The 23544-nt window shown below is 45.2% G+C and overlaps 1 protein-coding gene across 1 annotated transcript in view; it reads right to left on the bottom strand.

Moving 5' to 3' along the window:
- Nucleotides 1–23544, bottom strand: part of LOC310785677 (complement C3-like) — a gene marked incomplete at both ends in the record, with an annotated part of 97631 nt that overhangs the window by 5484 nt on the left and 68603 nt on the right. Inside the window, 5 exons of the mRNA XM_083646822.1 lie at nucleotides 144–246; nucleotides 361–450; nucleotides 695–785; nucleotides 3654–3702; nucleotides 3842–3923. Coding sequence (XP_083502948.1) covers nucleotides 144–246; nucleotides 361–450; nucleotides 695–785; nucleotides 3654–3702; nucleotides 3842–3923 — 415 coding nt within the window. The remainder of the gene's footprint in view (nucleotides 1–143; nucleotides 247–360; nucleotides 451–694; nucleotides 786–3653; nucleotides 3703–3841; nucleotides 3924–23544) is intronic.

The raw sequence follows: 23544 nt of genomic DNA, 5'->3' as shown, positions 1-23544 counted from the left end.
TGCCTATGTCTGTGTGTGTGTGTGTGTGTGTGTGTATGTGTGTGTGTGTGTGTGTGTGTGTGTGTGTGTGTGTGTGTGTGTGTGTGTGTGTATCATTGCACAGAGAGGTGCAGTGTGTGTTTCTATGTCTCTTTGGGACTCACGGTCATAGTACTCATAGACAGACACGGCTACTGGTTGTAAGATGCCCACTTTCATCGTCTGGGTGATCTTAAAAGCAATCTCGTCTGGTCGTCTGTGAGACACCTGAGGAGAGATTAAAAAAGGTGTGTGTGTGTGTGTGTGTGTGTGTGTGTGTGTGTGTGTGTGAGAGAGAGGGAGAGAGCAAGAGAGAGAGATGGAGGGGGAGTGGTACCTTACCTTGTCCAGGTAGAGGATGAGAGAGCCTCTTTCTGATAGGACGGTGTTCATCTCATACTTTGAAATGGTGCGGTCACGCCCTTTGGACAGCTACACACACACACACACACACACACACACACACACACACACACACACAAACACACACAGTTTGAGACAACCTAAGATTTGACACAACCATGTATCCTGTAACTTGAGTATTGATCTTTGAGCTGTGTGTGTGTGTGTGTGTGTGTGTGTGTGTGTGTGTGTGTGCGTGCGTGCGCGTGCGTGCGTGTGTGCGTGCGTGCGTGCGTGCATGCGCGCGTGTGTGTGTGTGTCTTTAGGCCCTTACTAAGTCCAGGTCATTTGTATCAGCAGTGAAGCCAGTGAGCAAGCCAATATCCAAGATTGACATTGTTGCATCTTTTTGCTGATCCAGATACCTGTAAAGAGAATGGACACAATAAAACAATGATGGACAAAAGGCAGCTGAGATTAAAACTATGGCCTTTGCCAAATATTACATTCAATAACCCGCTGCCTTGTCTGCTGTATGTTACCTGCTTGGCTTCCTGTGTGTGTGTGTGTGTGTGTGTGTGTGTGTGTGTGTGTGTGTGTGTGTGTGTGTGTGTGTGTGTGTGTGTGTGTGTGTGTGTGTGTGTGTGTGTGTGTGTGTGTGTGTGTGTGTGTGTGTGTGAAATTCCAATTAAAATGCTTCAACAGTGACATCTGCAGGGCAGGGAGGGAAGGGGTAGTTGAAGTGGCGTGTGTGTGTGTGTGTGTGTGTGTGTGTGTGTGTGTGTGTGTGTGTGTGTGTGTGTGTGTGTGTGTGTAGGGGGGCAGTCTCTGTGTGTATATTTGGGAAGCTGGTCCTCTGAAATGTTTTAACAATCAGTGGGCCTTGAATTACAAACCGTTTGAGCTTCTCTGCCATAGACTGTATACAAATATGAGTGCAGCCACTGGTTTGTTTTGAAGACCTAACTTTGGCATTTTGGCCGTCGCCATCTTGGTTATTTGGAGCGAGAAGCAGCTATAGACCGGGGTTTCCTACAGAGCCACAGCGCCGGCTGCTACTGGTCCATGATCAGCAAGCTGTGTGATCACTGGACAGCAGTGTTGGGAAGTAACGAGTTACTAGTTACTCGTTACTGTAATAATATTACTTTTTCCAAGTAACGAGTAGTGTAACGAATTACTATAGAATATAAGTAATAATATTACAGTTACTTCAAGATAAACGAGCTTGTTACGTTAGTCGTTACATCTTTTGTTGAGTCCATTCTGTGATGCCGCTGCGCTGCAAAACGACACGCAGTCGGCATTCACTGATCACAAGCAGCATGGCTTTAACGCTCCCAAAACAAGGTGACGTCACCGCAGAGCCCATTCAGAGCACCAACAGGCAGGCAGGCACACCTGACACTTCCCTCTCTGTCCTGCTGAGCCGAGGAGGAAAATCCGTGGCTGCGGATATATTCCCATGACTTTGTTTTTGTCGGGAAGAAAGGTGACACGATTGAACATCAAAGTCAAATGTAAACGGTGTCCAGGACAGGTAGGCTACTAACACTCTTTCCACTGTGAAAAACACGAGCTCAAACTTCCTAACGTTAACGTTACGAGACGAGAGGACAGCACAACAGAAACCGGAAAACTGTTAAAATACAGAAATAACGTAAAAACTCACAAGCTGGTGGACATCAAACATTGCTGTTATTATTGTCAGGTTAATGTTAATGTTGCAGAGCTAACGTTATTTGGGACACAAACTTGTTAAGCAAAGATGTAGCCTATACGTATTGAGTTTGCATTGGCAGTGCATACTGCATTCTATAAAACAGAAGATAAAAGATTGCATCTTGTCAGTCATCACTTTGAGCCAGGTGTGCTCTTCATCAAGCATCTCTGTAGGAAGCTGTGCTCTGGCAAAGCGATTAGTTTAAATGGAACGGCACATAATAGACCTAGTTCACACATTCGCACCGCAAAGTCTGCATTTTGATGAGAAAAACGCTGTGGGCCTTTTTCACAACGGCCATTTGTGTCTAGAAGACAGAGTATACACAGGTGCAACCAACTAACTATTTAAGGCTCCAGCACTGGAACACCTACATGGACTGGAAGTTGGAAGCCCTAATTAACATCTTGGTGCACCTGTGTTACCTCCTGCCTTTTAGACACAAAATCGCTGCAGTGAAAAAGGCCTATTGCCATTTGTGTGGAATGTAACGGAAAAGTAATATAACGAGTATCTAACGAATTACTTTTGGCATGGAGTAATAAGTAAAGTAATAATATTACTTTTGAAAATAGTAATGAGTAATATGTAATATATTACTTTTTTAGTAATGAGTGCCCAACACTGCTGGACAGGCAACCTGTCAATCACGCCCAAAACATTGTTTTTTTTTATCATCTAGTTTACACTAAACGGGTGAGTTATATAAAAATTCACCCCCGTACAGTTGTCATGAAATGTGAAATTAGCTATAGCCTTATTTATGCTGTAAAGTTGCACATTTTATATGGGATTGACTCCCTTTTGGAGCCAGCCTCAAGTGGCCATTCAAGGAACTGCAGTTTTTGGCATTACAACTTCATCTGTCCAAGTAGTAAAGTAACAAACATGCAAAAAAGGCTTTATTTTTTTTAGATATACCGCTCTCCGAGGTAGAACAAAGCAACAACCATGTTTTTTTCATAACTGTAATATGTCTAGTTTTAAAAATATTTTACTGCAAAATGAGTTTATTTGGCTAACAACAGCTATCTGAATACCTAGTATGGTTTCAACAGTCTTTGCTTTAACAAGCTAACAGCTAGCTGGATACATTTGATAACAATATCCAGTATAGTCTTTGGCCAGTGATTTTCAGTCGATTTGTTGTCATTGTTTTGTCTAAATAAAGTGTCTATAAAGTGTTTACAATCGATTCACAACACGTCGGAGCCCATCTGCCTTGTTGATTTTACACTGTGCGATATGTCACTAAGTCACAGTACCACATCAGTATTATGGCTATATTGTTAGGCAAAATAAAATGTTGTTATAATTAAATGGCAACAATAGTCAACGAGCTGCATTGAGCCAATCTAATAGGAAATACATGGCACATCATGAGAATAGAATGAATTGAATTGAATTGAATTGAATTGAATTGAACTGGACTGAATTATACCGTATCAGAGATTAATCAAATCATATCTACTTAGTGCTATATCATTCTGTATTGAATCGTTACAACTGTATCATTTTTTAATCGTATTGCAGACTGTCGGTATGGCTTCTTGTCATTCAGTATACTTACAAAATCTCTATTTTCAGCTTGTATATTTTCTCATTTTCATCCATTTTCTCTGAAGAAGCAGAACATTGGATAAACAGAGCATTAGGATTTAAACGTCAGAAAAGACAGACGGCTACAGAGAAAAAGCAGCACATACAGTACAGTAAAGCCAGATAAACTGGGACACAGACAGACAGATACCAATTCACCTGGAATGAGCTGCACAGAGAGGTTAAACTTCTGACAGTCAGTCTCCTTTTCTTTAGGCAGAGCATAATAGAGCGACACCATCTGCCACAGACAGGGAGGGAGAGAGAGAGACAGACAGGTAGAGAGAGAGAGAGACAGACAGGGAGGGAGAGAGAGAGACAGATGGGGAGGGAGAGAGAGAGACAGACAGACAGACAGACAGACAGACAGACATACTATAAACAGTGCTGTGCCCTGTTAATATCTTTTCCTCTGACAAGTTTGCAGACACCACGTTCGAGCAAATGGAAGGATTTTTTTTCCCCTAGTTCATGCCAACTTGTGAGTATTATTATTATAGTATACCAGTATTAATATTATTATCATAGTATACCAGTATTATTATAGCCAGTATTATTAGTATTATCATAGTATACCAGTATTATTATAGTATACCAGTATTATTATTATTATCATAGTATACCAGTATTATTATAGCCAGTATTATTATTATTATTATAGTATACCAGTATTATCATATTATACCAGTATTATTATTATTATCATAGTATACCAGTATTATTATAGTATACCAGTATTATTATTATTATCATAGTATACCAGTATTATTATAGCCAGTATTATTAGTATTATCATATTATACCAGTATTATTATAGTATACCAGTATTATCATATTATACCAGTATTATTATTATTATCATAGTATACCAGTATTATTATAGTATACCAGTATTATTATTATTATCATAGTATACCAGTATTATTATAGTATACCAGTATTATTATTATTATCATAGTATACCAGTATTATTATAGTATACCAGTATTATTATTATTATCATAGTATACCAGTATTATTATAGTATACCAGTATTATTATTATTATCATAGTATACCAGTATTATTATAGTATACCAGTATTATTATAGTATACCAGTATTATTATAGTATACCAGTATTATTATAGTATACCAGTATTATTATTATTATCATAGTATACCAGTATTATTATAGCCAGTATTATTAGTATTATCATAGTATACCAGTATTATCATATTATACCAGTATTATTATTATTATCATAGTATACCAGTATTATCATATTATACCAGTATTATTATTATTATCATAGTATACCAGTATTATCATATTATACCAGTATTATTATTATTATCATAGTATACCAGTATTATTATTATTATCATAGTATACCAGTATTATCATAGTATACCAGTATTATTATTATTATCATATTATACCAGTATTATTATTATTATCATATTATACCAGTATTATTATTATTATCATAGTATACCAGTATTATTATTATTATCATAGTATACCAGTATTATTATAGTATACCAGTATTATCATAGTATACCAGTATTATCATAGTATACCAGTATTATTATAGTATACCAGTATTATTATTATTATCATAGTATACCAGTATTATTATAGTATACCAGTATTATTATAGTATACCAGTATTATTATAGTATACCAGTATTATTATAGTATACCAGTATTATTATTATTATCATAGTATACCAGTATTATTATAGTATACCAGTATTATTATAGTATACCAGTATTATTATTATTATCATAGTATACCAGTATTATTATAGTATACCAGTATTATTATAGTATACCAGTATTATTATTATTATCATAGTATACCAGTATTATTATAGTATACCAGTATTATTATAGTATACCAGTATTATTATAGTATACCAGTATTATTATTATTATCATATTATACCAGTATTATTATAGTATACCAGTATTATCATAGTATACCAGTATTATTATAGTATACCAGTATTATTATAGTATACCAGTATTATTATTATTATCATAGTATACCAGTATTATTATAGTATACCAGTATTATTATTATTATTATAGTATACCAGTATTATTATTATTATTATAGTATACCAGTATTATTATTATTATTATAGTATACCAGTATTATTATTATTATTATAGTATACCAGTATTATTATAGTATACCAGTATTATTATTATTATTATCATAGTATACCAGTATTATTATAGTATACCAGTATTATTATTATTATCATATTATACCAGTATTATTATTATTATTATAGTATACCAGTATTATTATTATTATTATAGTATACCAGTATTATTATAGTATACCAGTATTATTATTATTATTATTATAGTATACCAGTATTATCATAGTATACCAGTATTATTATTATAGAATACCAGCATTATTGTTTTTATACTATACCAGTATAGGCCTTTGGTCTCACCTGGGATTCACAACAGACACATCAGAGCCCATACCACGAATGTAGGATAAGCAGATCCAGGATCTGTCCCTTGATCTGGTTTGGCTTAACCAGATCATTGCCATCTAGCTATAGTCATACCACGAATCTAGTTCTCAACTCGTTAAGTGGATCCAGGTTTTTCTAATCAAGTTGAGAGCGCGTGCACCTAAAAATGCTCGTGCACGGGAGCCCGTGCCTGCAAAAGAGGCGTGGTTTTTAACAACTAGCCAATCACAATCCAATATGGACTGCTCCAGCTTTTACAGCCACAGACACGCCTATTTCCTCATTCATTCAATGCGCAAATCGTGAAGCTTTACTGTAGCCTATGTCAGAATCAAAATCTGCATTTGATATTATTAGTCTGTTCCCAAATGACTGTCTAAAGTTACCACTTTTATTCACATCAGTCATTTCTCTGCCTCCATGTATCTACAACAGCTCAATTCACCCTCTCAATAAACTCAATAAAACCTGCATGTCTTTTTTGCAAGTGGAATGTATAATCTATCTCAGTCTAAATTTCCAAAATCCGTAGGTGTATTTAGACCATTTAGGCTCAATGAATAATAATTATCTCATGATGTGTTTGGTCGCACTGATGGAATAATTCCTATAGGCTAATAGGCTATCAATAAAAAAATAATGATAATAAAATAAAATAAAGGTTGCTGAACTGAATTGACATGGTACGTGCGGGCATAGATTTCATTTATAAAAAATAGCCTATTTTGTGGTCACATATAGGCTATTGGCAGCAGAGTCGCATATCTCCATATTTCATACAAGGACTATGTTGGAAATAATATGAAGTTCAATCACATCATACAGGCCAAAGCAACACAGTTGCAGCTGCAAAATGCAGGAGTAGCCTATATATGAATAATCTGTGTGCAAGTGATCCCATATTAAATTGCTTAGATAGTAGTAGGCTATTCTGGCATGTATGACCATGTCCAACCCAACATCAGCATCAGCTCCGTTGCGCACAGGGCACCCTGCACTTTTGAGACGTTTATATAACCTTTTTATGCTGGTTTAGTGATATTTCTCCACTCATCGTTCAGCTGCAATCGATTGGCGGGGTCAAACGTATCTAGCTTACTTGAGAGCACAAAAATTAATATATAAAAACATATTCCAAAGTGGTAAGTAGGGCTTAATTTAAATGTAGCCTACAACAAGTGCAAGGCTTCAGTCCTCGATTAATTCAACAGGAGTGTGGTATAGCCTTGTCAATGTATTCCTATATCATCCCAGTAGGTGGCAGTATCACCATACTAGACTAGGCTGAATGTATGCACATGCGCACTGCACTTGTCTTGGGATTGCTGAGTAAAGAACCTCTTCTCTTGTTAACGCTATGCTGCTTGCTAGTCTCGTTTTTCCTCATACTATACAACATATTGGCGACGAGGATAATGGCCCTACTTGGTATCTCGCCACCTCCGGCCACCTCACAGCCCTGGTGTGCCTTCGGTTCACTTTGACACGTGGATTCGGATGTTTGACAACTATGTCCTGGCTCTCGTTGACAAGATGGAAGATAAGAGGAAGCGTGCTCTGCTCGTTCATACAATCGGCGCAGAGGCTCAACGGATTTTCTACAAATGGAGTTATTGAGATAACTGAGGTTCAGGAACATGAGACCACACCATTGTCACTCATCACCACATAAACGTAATCACCTGTACCTCCTCCAATCCATTCACCTGGGCTCAATCAACCCAATCTACCGTAGCCTATATATAATGCCACAATCCCACCAAACCCTGTTTGCATCAGACGTAACAACCTGATCGCTAAGCAAAAACAAAAAACATTTCGAAACGAACAACGACAAACAACAAATTAGATCCACAGCCACCGAAAGCAGAATTAGATTAGCAAAAGAAGCTCACCATGGCAGCAGAGCCGGGCAAAGGGGAGTTCTACCTCCTAGTGTCCGACGAGGACCTCTTCGGCAGCCCCACCACGGTGACGGAGTCTCCGATGTCCCGCGCATCCCTGGCGCCGGGGCAGATTCCACCGCGAGCCCCCACCCTCTCCGCTTCCACCAGCTCCGCGATGTCTCCCACTCCAACATCACGGGAGTCCCGGGGCCGAAACCGGGTGGTCAGGCAAGCAGCGCCGTACAGACGAGCACGGGCACGGTCACCCCCGTCCTCTCCACCAACACGCCGGGGTCCGAGGATGAGAGGCGGCCGCCACGAGAGGCGTCGACCCGGCCCACCACCTGACCGCGTTGCGCCAGCGGCCCTTCTTCCCAAGCTGGCCACCGCTCAGGAGGCACGACCGCCAGCCTACCATCACGGCTCGGCCGCCGATCAGCGACCTCCCCCGCTGGCCCGTCCCCCCAGCCTCGACACCACTCCGCTGGCCCGTCACACCAGCCTCGACACCGCTCCGCTGGCCCGTCCCCCCAGCCTCAACAACACCACTCCGCTGGCCCGTCACACCAGCCTCGACACCGCTCCGCTGGCCCGTCCCCCCAGCCTCAACAACACCACTCCGCTGGCCCGTCACACCAGCCTCGACACCACTCCGCTGGCCCGTCCCCCCAGCCTCGACACCACTCCGCCGGCGCCTCGTCACACCAGCCTCGACACCGCTCCGCTGGCCCGTCCCCCCAGCCTCGACACCACTCCGCCGGCGCCTCGTCACAGGCCAATTCTCCCCGCCAACAAACCATCTCCAGCTGGACTGTTGTACGCCTCCAACAGGCAATCCGCGACAGAGGGATCCCATACATCCGATCCGATAACAAGGCAACCCTCTACCGGCGTTTGACTTCCGGATTGGTGCCACCGGCAAACGCTCCGACACCCAACCAAGCACAACGTTCCTACCTACCCAGTGACGTCACCGCCCACCACACTGCTGCTGCTTCCGTGAGCCAGGTTGTATCAGCACCCATTCCCACTGCAAATCCCTCTGCCAATACAGCTAACTTTTTATTACACTTTCTGTCTTCCCTGAATTCCCAACAGGGTGAAGACCCACTAGCAACCCGGGCACATGCATCCCTTCGTCCCCCCCTCCTCTCTCATCCTCTTCCTTCTGCCCATGACACCGGAGCCCTGCTAGCTCCGCCTGCCATCGCGGCTCCGTACCCTCGACCCTCCCCCCCCCAGCATTCCCCCCCCCCCCCCCCGCCCGGCCACCACGGCCCCCAACATCGACTCGTTTCCTCCTGTTCTTACCCCTTTCGACACCCTCCCCCACCACTCCATCGAATTTGCATATTCTTTCTCGCTGTTCCGAGACACCATCTGCACAGTGTACCCCGAGCGCAGGGCCGAACTAGACGCCTACCTCTCCACCATCTTGGAATTGGCCTTGCGTTTCGGGGGAACCGCATTCTACGCATATCACATCCTCTTCGCTTCCCAGGCAGCAGGCCGGCTGCAACAGTTTAACCAGGGAACTTACTGGGGCACACTTGATGCAGAGCTGTACTGCAGGCTTGTGCGGGGCACCCTCCCACCCAGCCACCATCTGCGTCGTCGCCACCCAACACGGAAAGCCCAAGTCGTTTCATGTGTCGCTCAAGGGTACCATGTTAGTAACAAGCGACGCACAAGGGACAGGACAAAGCGTCAATATGCGACGCGCTCAGAGTGAGAACGGGTTGCGCCACCACACTACCTCGTCCCACGGCCCCTCCCGCTCCCACCCCCTCAGTCTTCTCACGGCTCGGCAACGCCCCTCCTCCCTCCATCACTCCCAAACCACTCATGCAGGGCCAAGGCCCGACTTCACGGGGTGGATCAGACAAACAGGGGCGGCCCATCTTGTACCAAGGAAGCCGCATGATATGCAATAACTTCAATAGCCAAGGTTGCTACGTGTCAGGGTGCCGCTTCCTGCACACATGCTCCTACTGCGGCGGGGCCCACTCAAGACCCACCTGCCCTCACAGTCCAACCACACACGCATCATGACTAGGCCACTACCTCAGCACCCCGGTCAACATCACAGCACTTACACACGCCTTAAGGAACCATCCCGACCCACAGTTCGTTCACTTCCTCACCCACGGTTTCACTTTTGGTTTTCACCCGGGCATCATGGCCTCTCCCACCACATCATTCACCTGCCATAACCTCCAGTCGGCCCTCACCGAGCCAGACACGGTAGATAGGCTCTTGGCCAAGGAGGTGGCTGACAAATTCATGATTGGCCCATTCCCAGCCCCTCCCTTCATCACATACCGCATCAGCCCCATAGGAATCGCAACACGAAAATACTCCGGAAAAAAGCGCCTCTCCTCCCCCCACAACTCATCCACTCCTAGCATTAACAGCCTCATTCCCAGCCCGGACTTCTCCATGAACTACCACACCATTAACCACGCTATCAAACTCATCCGCCTCGCCGGCCGTGGTGCCTGGCTGGCGAAGGCCGACATAACCAGTGCTTTCAAGGTGCTGCCCATCAAGCCAGAATTCTGGAGATTTTTCGGAGTGTTGTGGAAGGGGTCCTATTATTTCGCCGTCCCCCTCACTTTTGGTTGCAAAAGCAGCCCAAAAATATTCGACACTCTTTCTGAGGCACTGTGCTGGATCTTGATGAACGAACACCACATCTCATACATCGTCTACCTCCTAGACGATTTCCTCACAGTCTCACCACCATCAGCTCCCCCTGCACACGAGCTCTCCCCCCTCAAGTCCCTCTTCCTCCAGCTCGGGGTCCCGCTGTCCCCGGAGAAGACGGAAGGGCCCTGCACGTCCCTCGAGTTTCTCGGAATCACCCTGAATTCAGTCACCTTCCAGGCCTCCCTTCCGACCGAGAAACTCCACCGCATTTCCCTCTACATTTCCAACCACCTCCTCGCCTGCCGTTGCACTAAGCGCCAGCTCCTGTCTTTGCTTGGGCACCTCAACTACGCCATCCGCATCATCCCCCAAGGCCGCTCCTTCATCTTCCACCTGCTGTCTCTTGCCACCACCGTTCCATCCCTCCACAACTACATCACCCTAGACGACGGGTGTAGGCTGGAGCTCACCTTGTGGCGGGACTTTCTCGCGTCGTGGAACGGCATCTCGTTCTTTTACGAGGACGCAATAACCCAGCCAGATGACATCCAGCTGTTCACGGACGCCGCAGCCTCCGCCGGCTTCGGCGGATACTACAACGGTCGCTGGCCAGAGATGTCCCTCCTCACACCATCCTCCGCACTCCTGGAACTGTACCCCATCATTATCGCAGCTATCTTATGGGGGCACGAATGGTCAACAAAGGTCATACTCATTCACACAGACAACCTCAGCACAGTCGACATCATCAACAAAGGACGCTCACAATCACTGGACATAATGAAATTCATCCGCAGACTCACCCTGGTTTCGGCACAACACCAGTTCATCATCCGAGCCGCCCACATTCCCGGTCACTGCAATTCCATCGCTGACTCCCTCTCTCGTTTCTCGTTCCAGAAATTCAGATCCTTGGCACCCGACTCAGACCCGCACCCGACACCGATCCCTCCGTTTTCGACCACCATCTTCCCCTGAATCCTCCGCTCCTCCACCTTGTTGCCGCCACGCAACAATTCATCCTGAACAGCCTAGCCCCCAAAACCCTCCTCATACTACTACGGCTGGTGCTCCTTCAAAGCATTCCATAACGCCCATCACCTCCCCCTCCCGTCCGTCAATACCATCTCCGTCACCAGCTTCATCACTTACGCTCACACAGTTCTTAGGATCAGAACCTCCACCATCCAAGTTTATCTCAGCGGCATAAACTTTTTCGTCAAACTACTCACCGGAGCACCTGCAGCCTCCATCTCTCACCCCCACGTCACCATGCTCATCAAAGGCCTCCGAAAGGCCGAGCCCCGACTTCCTCCCAAACGCCTTCCCCTGGCAACCGACCTCCTCACCAGGTGTCTCCTAACTCTCCGTGCAGGGTACTCGACTCCCGCCATCGACTCCACCCTTGAAGCCATGTTTCTCCTGGCCTTCTTCGGCTTCCTCCGCTGCTCAGAGTTTACCACCAACTCGTCCAAGTACAACCCCCTACAGCACGCCAGTCTGTCCGACATCTCCATCCACTCACCCGACACCCTGAGGTACAACCTAAAAAGGAGCAAGACCGACCAAGTCGGCCTCTCTCACCCAGTGTTTCTTTCCCGCCTTAATTCATTCCTCAGTCCCTACGAACCCATCATGAACTACATCAACGGAAGATTAGCAAAACACTCCTCTCCCCACGATCCTCTGTTCACGACCGAATCGGGCCGAGTGGCCACACGGTTCTGGTTCCACCATCACCTCGGCCACGTCCTGCTCAAATCAGGAATCTCTCCAGATCTGTTTTCTGGCCATTCATTCCGCATCGGCGCAGCAACAACGGCATCCAGACAAGGCCTCCCGGATCACACCGTCAGAATCCTGGGCCGCTGGTCTTCCCAAGCCTATCACACGTACATCCACAACAACCTCGAAGACGTCCGAAGAGCCCATGCGCACATGGCCATCTGAAGCACTTTTGGGGGGGCTGATGGAGCCGGGACTCCATCCCTGTGAAGCCGCGCTCCACATGGAAGAGGCGCTTCACCGGAGACGTTACCCCCACCCTGAGTCTCAACCCCCCCGGGGTTCCTGACTACGTCGAACATCATCAACATCACCCGCACCCCGACCCCATTACGACTTGCACCCAAACACTCAAACTACAATAAATTACCTTTTGTTTCGAACTATGGTGTGGTCTGTGTTAGTGAAGTTGCCAGTGGCTGGAGACTCGTATGCTGATGCACTGCAGGCATTAAAGACATTTTTTGTGCCAAAGATAAATGTCGTGGCCGAGAGGAATAAATTTAGCCAGAGAGCTCAGCGGACTGGTGAGTCAACTGCGCAATACGCAGCCGCTCTGCGCGAACTCGTTGTTACGTGCGAGTTTGGTGCACTTGCCGACGATATGATGAGAGACCACCTTCAAAGACGGTTGCGATGAACGGCGCAGCGGCTGCTGGTAAGACCTGCTACCGGTGTGGTTCCTCAACACACCTTGCAAGCTATCCCAAGTGCCCAGCTAAATCAGTCACATGCAGACAATGTAACAAGAATGGACATTTTACCAGAGTCTGCAAGAGCAGGACTGCTTCAGGCAACGTGGGAGAAGTGTCTACTACTGACAGTGTTACAGTGCTAGTTGATGAGGATGATGTGACTGCACGGAGCAGTAAGCTGATGTGCAATGTCTCCCTTGAAGCTTCAGGCGGCCCTACAATTACTGCTGACCTGATACTAGATACTGGATCTGGTGTTTCTATTCTCCCTGAGCACATGTACAAAAGTCACTTCAGTCACATGACCCTCACGAAACCAAGAAGAAGACTTACTACATATACAAAGAAACCCGTACATGTGATAGGTTGCTTGCAATTGAATGTGACATACAGGTCAAACTGTGCCTCCATGTACATTCATGTGGTACCAGCAGGGATGCCCATCTTAGGGATGGATCTCTTCAACGCTCTGCATCTCGAGAGTATAGATGGTCAAGTTGCTGTCAGTGCTCCACCGGCTACACCCCCTGCTGTTCCTGTACACTATACAGCTGTCGACACAGAGACCACAAAGACTGACACTACAGAGGCTGGGACAGTTACTGGCTTTATCCACAAAGTCACACTGAGACCTCACGTACAGCCTGTGCAGCAAAAGTGACGCCGTCTCCCAGGAGTTACTGAGGCTGGAGAAGGATGGAGTTATTGACTCGTCACCATGGGTTTCACCCATAGTGGTGGTGAAACAAAAGTCTGGCCGGATCAGGATATGCCCAGATCTGCGTGAGGCCAACAAGTCTGTGGTCATCGACAGTCATCCACTGCCGCACATTGAGGAGGTGTTTCATGAGCTATGGGGAGCATAGATGTTCTCATCCATTGACCTACAGAATGCATATCATCAAGTACCACTGCACCCTGAGAGCAGAGACCTCACCGGTTTCATTACACATGATGGACTTTTCCGCTTCAACAAGGTCCCGTTTGGTCTTGCCTCAGCTCCAAGTGCGTTCCAGCGTATGATGTCACAGATCCTGTCAGGTTTGGATGGTGTGCAGTGTTACCTCGATGACATCGTAGTGTATGCTGACACCCCCGAGCTGCAAGAGACAAGACTTAAGGCTGTGTTGCACCGCCTGAACGAAAGTGGCCTGAAACTCAACATGGAGAAGTGCTTGTTCAGGAAAACAGAGCTTTTCTACTTGGGCCACATTGTCTCTGCTTCAGGCATCCGTCCCAACCCAGATCATGTCACTGCTGTCACAGAGGCTCCGCCCCCTGAAGATGCTACTGCCCTACATTCTTTCCTGGGCCTCACCGGGTGGTAATCAAAATTCATCCCCTGCTATGCCTCTGTGTCGTGGAACCTCTTCGTGCTCTGCTGAGGAAGAATGCAGAGTTTGAGTGGAATGATGCTGCACAGGAGGCATTCACTCGTGTTAAGGAACTGATTGCTACAAGCCCAGCGCTTGCACTCTTTGACCCCACTCTCCCAACTCTAGTCACTACGGATGCGTGTGATTACGGCATAGGGGCAGTGCTCACTCAGATGCACAGGGACACTGAAAAGACTGTTGCCTTTGCATCCCGGGCCCCTTACTGGCAGTGAAAGGAATGACTCCATCATAGAGAAAGAGGCCCTCGCCTGCGTGTGGGGCTGCTGAGCGATGGCGTACGTACCTGTGGGGGAGGCACTTCCCCCTGCGCACTGATCATAGCCCACTTACAAAGCTGCTATCCTCAAAAGGCTTTGGGAGAGCAGGTATGAGGATTGTGAGGTGGTCTGCTCGCCTCATGTGGTTTAACTACACTGTGGAGTACAAACCCGGTCGTGATAATGTCATAGCGGACTGTCTGTCACGTCTGCCCATGCCCTCTTTTGATCAACTGGAGTTGGAGGAGGATGTGATAGCGCTGGTGTCTGTTGATCTCACAGCTGTCACTGCAGACCAGCTACACACGGCGTACCAAGAATGCCCTGTGTTGCAGCAGGTTATCTAGCACCTTCGTAAAGGGTGGCCTCGCGCTCCTAAAGGCCTGGATCCGGCCCTGCTGCCCTTTTACCGTATACAGACTGAGTTGGCTGAACTAGATGGCTATTTGATTCATGGCACCCACGGTGTTGTGATTCCCCCAACTCTTCAGTCACAACTCATACAGCTGGCCCATGATACTCACCAGGGAATTGTCAGGACTAAACAGAGGCTGAGGGTGCTCTATTGGTGGCCTGGTATGGACTCTGATGTTGAAGCTGCCATTAAGTCATGTACCACCTGCTGCCAGCATGACAAAACTGCCAAAAGCTGCTCCTCTGCAACCAGTCCCCCTTCCCAATGCATAATGGGAAAAACTCACCATGGATATAGTGGGACCGTTTCACTCTGCTCCCCCTGACTGCCGTTTTGCAATCACGCTAGTGGACTATTACAGTAAATGGCCAGAAGTGGCATTCACCTCGGATGTGACGTCTGCTACTGTCATTGCTTTCTTGTCTACTGTGTTCAGCGGTGAAGGTGCCCCTCTCGAACTAGTGACTGACAATGGATCCTCCTTTGTGTCTGCTGAGTTTGAGGCTTTCTTGGCAGCTCAGAATACTGCACACTGCCGCAGCTCCATCTACCCTCATAGTAATGGAGAGGTTGAAAGATGGAACAGAGTATTCAAGGACTGTCTCCAAACGGCTGACATTGAAGGTCAGCCCTGGAAGCCCTTTGTCACTGATTTCCTCCTTACTTATCGTGCCACTCCCCATGCAGTGACTCAAGTCTCCCCTGCTGAACTTCTACATGGCCGTCCCTTCCGCACCAAACTGAACATCAAAGGTCTTGCGCCCCCTCCTGCCTCTTCTCAGCATGACACCATGAGACACCCCGTGGCGCTGAAACAAGCCAAGGTTAAGAGGTACACAGATGAGCGTCGTGGTGCAAGGTCTCCTGCGTTTCAGTGTGGTTCTTATGTGCGGGTTAGGAAGCCTGGGATCACAAAGAAAGGACGCTTCAAGTTCACGCAGCCCTTCCAGGTTGTTGCTCAGAAAGGCCCTGCAACCTATGAACTGTCGGACGGTAGAGTATGGAATGCCATGCACCTGTCCCCTGTGTCTTCACCAGCCCCTGGTCCACACGCACATGATGCCATTGTCCAGCCTGAGAAGGTTTACATGCCCCCTCCCGAACCCCCGCCTGCCCGGGCATCTCCCGTCTCCCAGCGGAGTCGCAGGCAGATTCAGCCGCCTGCTTGGCTAGGGGATTATGTCACCTGATGTTTTTCTTTCAAAGGGGCAGACGGTGTGGTTAATGGACTGTTACACACTTTCTTTATGGATGGTTCACGTGAATGGACTCTTTCAGATCTTCCTCTCTGTGGTGGGTCTTATTACCAACAATGATGAATCGGGCTACCGCAGAGAAGTAGAGGAGCTGGTGAGATGGTGTAAGAACAACAACCTGATACTTAACATCTCAAAAACCAAAGAGCTGGTCGTTGATTTTAGAAAGAGCACCAGCCTCTTTCCATCAATGGAGAAGTGGTAGAGAGGGTCACCTCCTTCCGGTTCCTCGGGACCACCATCCATGAATCCCTTTCGTGGGATCTCAACACCAGTCTCATGATCAGCAAATCCCACCAGCGACTCTATTTCCTGCGATAGCTCAAAAAATTCAGGGTCAGTCAAGCTGCAATGACCCACTTCTACAGGTCTGCAATTGAGAGTATTCTTACTTTCTCTATGCTTGTCTGGTTTGGTCACACAACCACTCAGGACAAGACTCGGCTGGAAAGAGTAGTACGCCGAGCATCTAAAATCATCGGCTGTAGTCTCCCCTCACTTACATCACTCTTTTCCACAAGAATTATCAGGAAGGCGAAAAAAATCATAGCAGACAACTCTCATCCGGCACACTACCTCTTTAATCTCCTCCCATCAGGCAGGAGATACAGAAGCATTAAGAGCAAAACATCTCGCTTCAGAGATAGCACCTACCTCCTTGCCATTAGACATCTGAACTTGCACTGAACTTGCACTGGTCCATTGATTATGTCTGACCTATTGCACTTTAAACTGTATGCACTTCTGCTGAATACGATGCTGCTGGATACTGTTCCTGAATGTTATTTTGTTCTTGCGTTATTGTTTGTATATGGTGTGCTGCTGCACTGTCTTGTCTTTTTTGTCTGACAGCGAACCAAGACAAATTCCTATCAACTTTGTTGACATGGCAATAAACTGATTGAATCTTGAATCTTGAATCTTATTATAAGTTTAAAGTGAATGGTGCTAAGAAAAGAAAAGGAAAATGTACAAATGTGCCACTGTTCTGTGAGATGTACATGTTTATCTGTTCTGTTACAAAGCACTGTATGGCAGGAAACACTGAAATTAAGAAGCTATTTGTAGTTAAATATCGGGAATTTCAGTTTAAGTTTCCATTTGATACTCTCTATTTTGCATAGCGAATACTGTGATATTCAGAAGCTAAATTCAGTTTGAAACTGCTGATAAGTCATAGTTGGTACCTATTGACGTGTTGGGTTGAAGCTGTTGTTTTTGTTTTTATTGTCAGGATGGTTGTTCTTAAAAGAGAAGGATATGTGGTATAGCCTTGTCAATGCATTCCTATATCATCCCAGTAGGTGGCAGTATCACCATACTAGACTAGGCTGAATGTATGCACATGCATACTGCACTTGTCTTGGGATTGCTGAGTAAAGAACCTCTTCTCTTGTTAACGCTACGCTGCTTGCTAGTCTCGTTCTTCCTCATACTATACAACAAGAAGCCATATGTTTTTTTTTCTTTTTTTCTTTTTCATTTAAATGCAATGTATTTTTCATATGGGGACCATATGAATGGCGACTCGCTGTTTCCAGAGAGCTGATTGGTGAGCTGGTGGGTCTTTCATGGGTTTTGAGCTTATCCTCTGAACTTAACCTGCTACAAAGCAGAGCCCTGTACCACAAAGCTCGATTAGTGGTTTAGCGAGGTAACTTCAGGTTTAACCCTGGTTTGGCCGTGCTACAAAGCTAGTTAACTTCTTACCGACATATATTTCCATAGCAACTTATGCTTCACACTTAACCTGGTCCGCAGCAGGTTAAGTTGCAAGGATAAGATTAGACCTTAAATACACCGCCCACGAACCAATCGAATCAGCAGTTTGGAAAAATGGCCAACCCCTTTCTGGACGAGTTTCCCATCGAGGAAGGAGCACGAATTGTAAGGGGGGCTCTGAGGAGAGAAAGAGTGTTTCGCGACCGGCAGGATCCATTTGATCATTCAGAGGATTATCTGTACGAGAGATATCGCTTCTCCAGTGACGGATTAAGATATTTGTGCGATTTGTTGCAGCCCTATCTTGCTAACGTGACCCTCCGTAGCCATGCCCTGTCTGTGCCACAGATGGTTTGCATCGCCCTACGCTTTTTCGCGTCGGGGGCTTTCATGTATAGTGTCGGGGATAAGATCAAAACCCATGAAAGACCCACCTGCTTACCAATCAGCTCTCTGGAAACAGCGAGTCACCATTCACATGGTCCCCATATGAAAAATACATTGCATTCAAATGAAAAAGAAAAAAGAAAAAAAAGGCTCCTGTTGAATTAATTAAGGACTAAAGCCTTGCACTTGTTGCAGGCTACATTTTAATTAAGCCCTACTTACCACTTTGGAATATGTTTTTATATATTCATTTTTGTGCTATCAAGTAGCCTATACGTTGTTTGACCCCGCTGATCGATTGCAGCTGAATAGTGAGTGGAGCAATATCACTAAACCGGCATAAAAAGGTTACATAAACGTCTCCAAAGCGCACAGTGCCGTGTGCGCAACGGAGCTGAGACTGACGTTGGGTTGGAATTGAAATGGTCATACATGCTAGAATAGCCTACTTACTACATCTAAGCAATTTAATATGGGATCACCTGCAAACAGGCGATCCCATATTAAGATGATTCATATCTAGGCTACTCCTGCATTTTGCAGCTGCAACTGTGTTGCTTTTGGCCTGTATGATGTGATTGAACTTCATATTTCCAGCATCATTATATGAAATATGGAGATATGCGACTCTGCTGACAATAGCCTATATATGTGACCACAAAATAGGCTATTTTTTATAAATGAAATCTATGCCCGCACGTACAGTGTCGATTCAGTTCAGAAGCATTTTTAAATTTTATTATCATTATTTTTTTTATAGATTAGCCTATAGGAATTATTCAATCAGTGCGACTAAACACATCATTAGATCATTATTATTCATTGAGCCTAAATGGTCTATACATACGGATTTTGGACTGAGATAGATTACACATTGCTTCCACAAAAGTGTATCAGTTTTGAGTTTATTGAGAGGGTGAATTGAGCTGCTGTAGATAGCCTACGTGGAGGTAGAAACCGCTCTTCAAAGAAATTACTGGTGTGGATAAAAGTGGTCACTTTAGACTAGAGATTTTTATTTGCGGTTTCATTCAATGAGGAAATAGACGTGTCTGGCGCTGTAGGAGTTGGAGCAGTCCATATTACAATGTGATTGGCAGTTGTTAAAAACCACGCCTCTTTTGCGGGCACGAGCTCCAGTGCATGGGCATTTTCATGTGCACGAGCTCTCAGCTTGATTAGAAAAACCTGGTTCGAGTTAACGAGTGGCAATCGACGTTCGTAGTACAAGTTAACTACAATCAAGCTTATCTGGTTTAGACAAACCAGATCAAGGGACAGATCCTGGATCTTACAACATTCGTGGTATAGGGCCCAGGTTAGTCGTATATGGCCCAATTCCACCGCGGTCCCGCTCCGCTCGACTCGATAAATGGTCTCATTCCACCGGTAAAAACCGGCCCAGCCCGGTTTGATTTGGGCTGAGTCGTGCTACTTTTAGTACTTGCCTCGTCGGGGTTCTATTCTGCGAACCCGGGTTCATACGGTGACGTGAATACATTGTAGGCGACTGATTGGTCAGGCAGAATCGTGTTTACTCGTCTATCCTACTGACTGTCAATGCAGCGCTGCATACCAGTTTAGTGGGGGGCTTACCTTCTCTTCTGTTATGCTTTTCCATCAGTCTTTTGTGTTGCTGCCTTCGCCTCTGGTGAAATAAAATCGTAGCGGTGGTTTCAATTGTCCAAAAGTCTGCTGCTCTCAGTAGGCGATTGTGTAGTTCAGTGCTGCGTCGGCTCCGCTAGGCCGCAGGCGCTTTGGTGAAGCCGCGGTCTTGCCGGGGTAGAGGCTTCACTCTAGCGCAACCCCCGTCCCTCCCGCCCGTCCCTTCAAGTTCAAGTTCAAGTTTATTCATATGTCCCAGAAGGGCACTTTGGGTTGCAGCAGAGCAAAAACAAAACAGTCATAAAATCACACAAGACTCGAAATAAAAACATGAAAACAAAGTGCAGACACAAATAGACCATAAAACCATAAAAACCATAAAAGACCATAAAACCATAAAAGCAAAATGGAGACACAAATAGACCACAACATAGTGGAAAATAAGTTCAGTTCAAAAGTGCCAGTGTAGTTTAAAGTGCATTAGAGGCCGATCAGTGCCAATGCGATAAGTGCAAATGCAAGGCAGTCTAAGAAGGAGACTTAGCCACACAGCACCACATATTACAGAAAATAAATGCTACAATATAACTATTGTATAGGAGAACATAAAATAAATAAAAACATCAAATAGATGTTACATTCTCTTAACACATTGAGTGCCAGCCATTTTTTCATCCTGTAGGTAAGTTGTGCCAGGTTTTTTTTTGAGGATTCTGGCTCATTTTACAAGAGCCGAGGATTATTTTCTGTTAAGAATTCATGAACACCAATCATCTAAAAATAACTAATAGAATGTGTGCTTTCTCTGTCTAAAAGAGTTAGTTTGCAGAGTTAGTAGTTATGTAGATATTAGCCGTTGAGTACAGCATGGTTTCAGCGTCTGGAAATTTATTCAGAGATAAATGGCTTTTTGTGAAATCGATAGAACAGTCACTTTAACCATTCATTTTTGGCATCAGTAAGACCGTCAGACATTCTAAACAATAGTTTTGAACAGTAATTTCCTCCATAACAACAGGAAACACCCCTCTCATTCAAACTCCTCCCTCCGTGTGTCTTCTCCTCCTTCCTCCTGGCTCTACAGCGGGCGTGTCAGAAGCGCGTTGCTGCTGCCTGCCTGCCTGCCTGCATGCCTGCCTGCCTGCTTGCCTGCGTGCGGACGCTCCTTGTGCGAGTCAAGATGGGCCGGGGAATGCGTGGGCGATGGGCAGATGTTGATTCTGGCCTTTCTGAGGTGTTTCAAAGTGTGTTTCACCTATAATCTATTTTGCAAATCGCTCTCCGCTCTCTGTGTGCTGCTGCCTGCGCGGGGCCGCTCTCGGGCAAGACAAGCTTGGAATGGATTACTGTAAAATCGCCTCGCCATTTCCTTGAATGGCTTGCTCCAGCGGCAGTTTTTTCTTTGATTTCGCTCGTCTGGGGGAGCACTGTCAACACTTAGTGGGTCGGTAAAATAGATTATACACATTCTCTTGCTCCAATAGTGATCTCGAAGATGTAAAAGTTGTTGATTGATGTCCCACCGTCAAAAAAAAAAAATGTTTATGTAAGACGAGAAATCTCGGCTCTGGCACTCAAGCGTTGGATTATGTAAGACGAGATACCTCGGCTATGGCACTTAACGTGTTAAGTAGCATTTAAAGCTTGAATCGAAGCAGACACAAAGGAATTCCTATATCTATTTTTCTTAGCCAAGGGAGCACGAAGACGAAGGCCAGATGGAAGCAGCTCATATTCAGAGCACAGCGGATGGGCATTGTCTGAGCAGATAGCCTTTGCTTTTTTCAGCAACTGCAAGTTGAAAATGTGGTCTAGGCTCCTAAAATGGATTCCGGCTATTTTAGAAGCCGTTTTCACAATTCTCCCTAGGAAGTTCCTATTCTTGATGTCGAGGCTGCCATACCAGCAAGCAATAGAGAAGGTGATCACCGATTCAATGAAAGCGCTGTAGAACAATTTCATCAAGGTCTTGTCTACCTGGAATTTGGCAAGTTTCCGGAGACAAAAAAGGCGCTGCTGACCCTTTTTGCACAGCGACTCTGTGTTTAGATCGAACTTCAACCTGCTATCAATTACAGTGCCCAGATATCTATATTCAGTGACCAGGTCAACTATCTGACCATTAACAATACTACCTTTTGGAACAGGGGGGGAGCGTCTAAAATCAATGCAAATCTCTTTCGTTTTTGAAACATTGAGTTGCAGAAAGGCATCTTCACACCAGGATACAAAGTCATCAATGACTTGGCCATGGCCGACTTCATCATCGTCAAGCAGGCTGACGATAATAGAATCATCAGCATACTTGATAATGAATCTATCGGCATAGCGACTACGACAATCATTGGTATACAAAATGTACAGAAACGCAGATAAAACACAACCCTGAGGCGAGCCAGTCGAGGATGTTAGACTTTAGGCAGTTTAACTAGACAGTATCCCATTTACTCTTACCTGTTGAGATCTGTTGGTAAGAAAATCTAAAATCCAGCCAACCAAACATGGGTCTAGACCAAAGCAGTCAGTTAGTTTTTCAACAAGAACATGTGGCTGAATGGTGTTGAATGCTGATGAAAAGTCAACAAAAAGCAATCTGGCGTGGTTCTTACTGCCCTCTAGGTGTTTATACAGGAGGTTCAGCAAGGTGGCTGTAGCGTCTTGCACGCCTCTTTTCGCACGATAAGAGAACTGAAAGGGGTCGAGCAAGCACTCAGTTTTAGCTACAAGCTCAGTTTTTACTAACTTTTCAAACTGCTTCATGACAAGCGAGGTTAGGGCTACTGGCCTAAAATCATTCAAGGTTTTTGGTTTGTTGCTCTTGGCAACCGGAACCAAAGTGGACTGTTTCCATAGGGATGGCACCCTCTGCTGGCAAAGTGATGAACTAAAAATATAATTAAAAATAGGGCCTAGTTGGTCAGCACAGACCTTTAACACATTCACTGCCAGCCGTTTCTTTTTTACTGTAGGTAGGTTCTGCCAGAGGGTTTTTTTGAGGATTCTGGCTCATCTTTCAAGACCCGAGGATTCTTTTCTGCTAAGATTTTGTGAACACACAATATCTCAAAAGAACTAATAGAATGTGTGCTTTCTCTGTCTAAAAGAGTTAGTTTGTAGAGTTAGTAGTAGGGGTGTCACAATATATCGTCCCACGAAATTTCGCGATAGTAAAACGTCACGATATGTATCGTTGAGATGAAATCTCATATCGTGATTTTTTTTTTTTTTTTTTTTTTTTTTTTTCCAAAAGTAGACAAAGAAACGTCTTTGTTTGTTGAAGTTCAATGTGTGGAAAGTAGTTCAGTTGAACAAGTCTCTGAAGAGAC

The sequence above is a fragment of the Poromitra crassiceps genome (genome assembly GCF_964638095.1).
Source record: "Poromitra crassiceps genome assembly, chromosome: 11".
Classification (NCBI taxonomy): domain Eukaryota; kingdom Metazoa; phylum Chordata; class Actinopteri; order Beryciformes; family Melamphaidae; genus Poromitra; species Poromitra crassiceps.
Note: the sequence above shows the minus strand (reverse complement) of the source record. Positions and strands in the feature narration are given on the sequence as shown.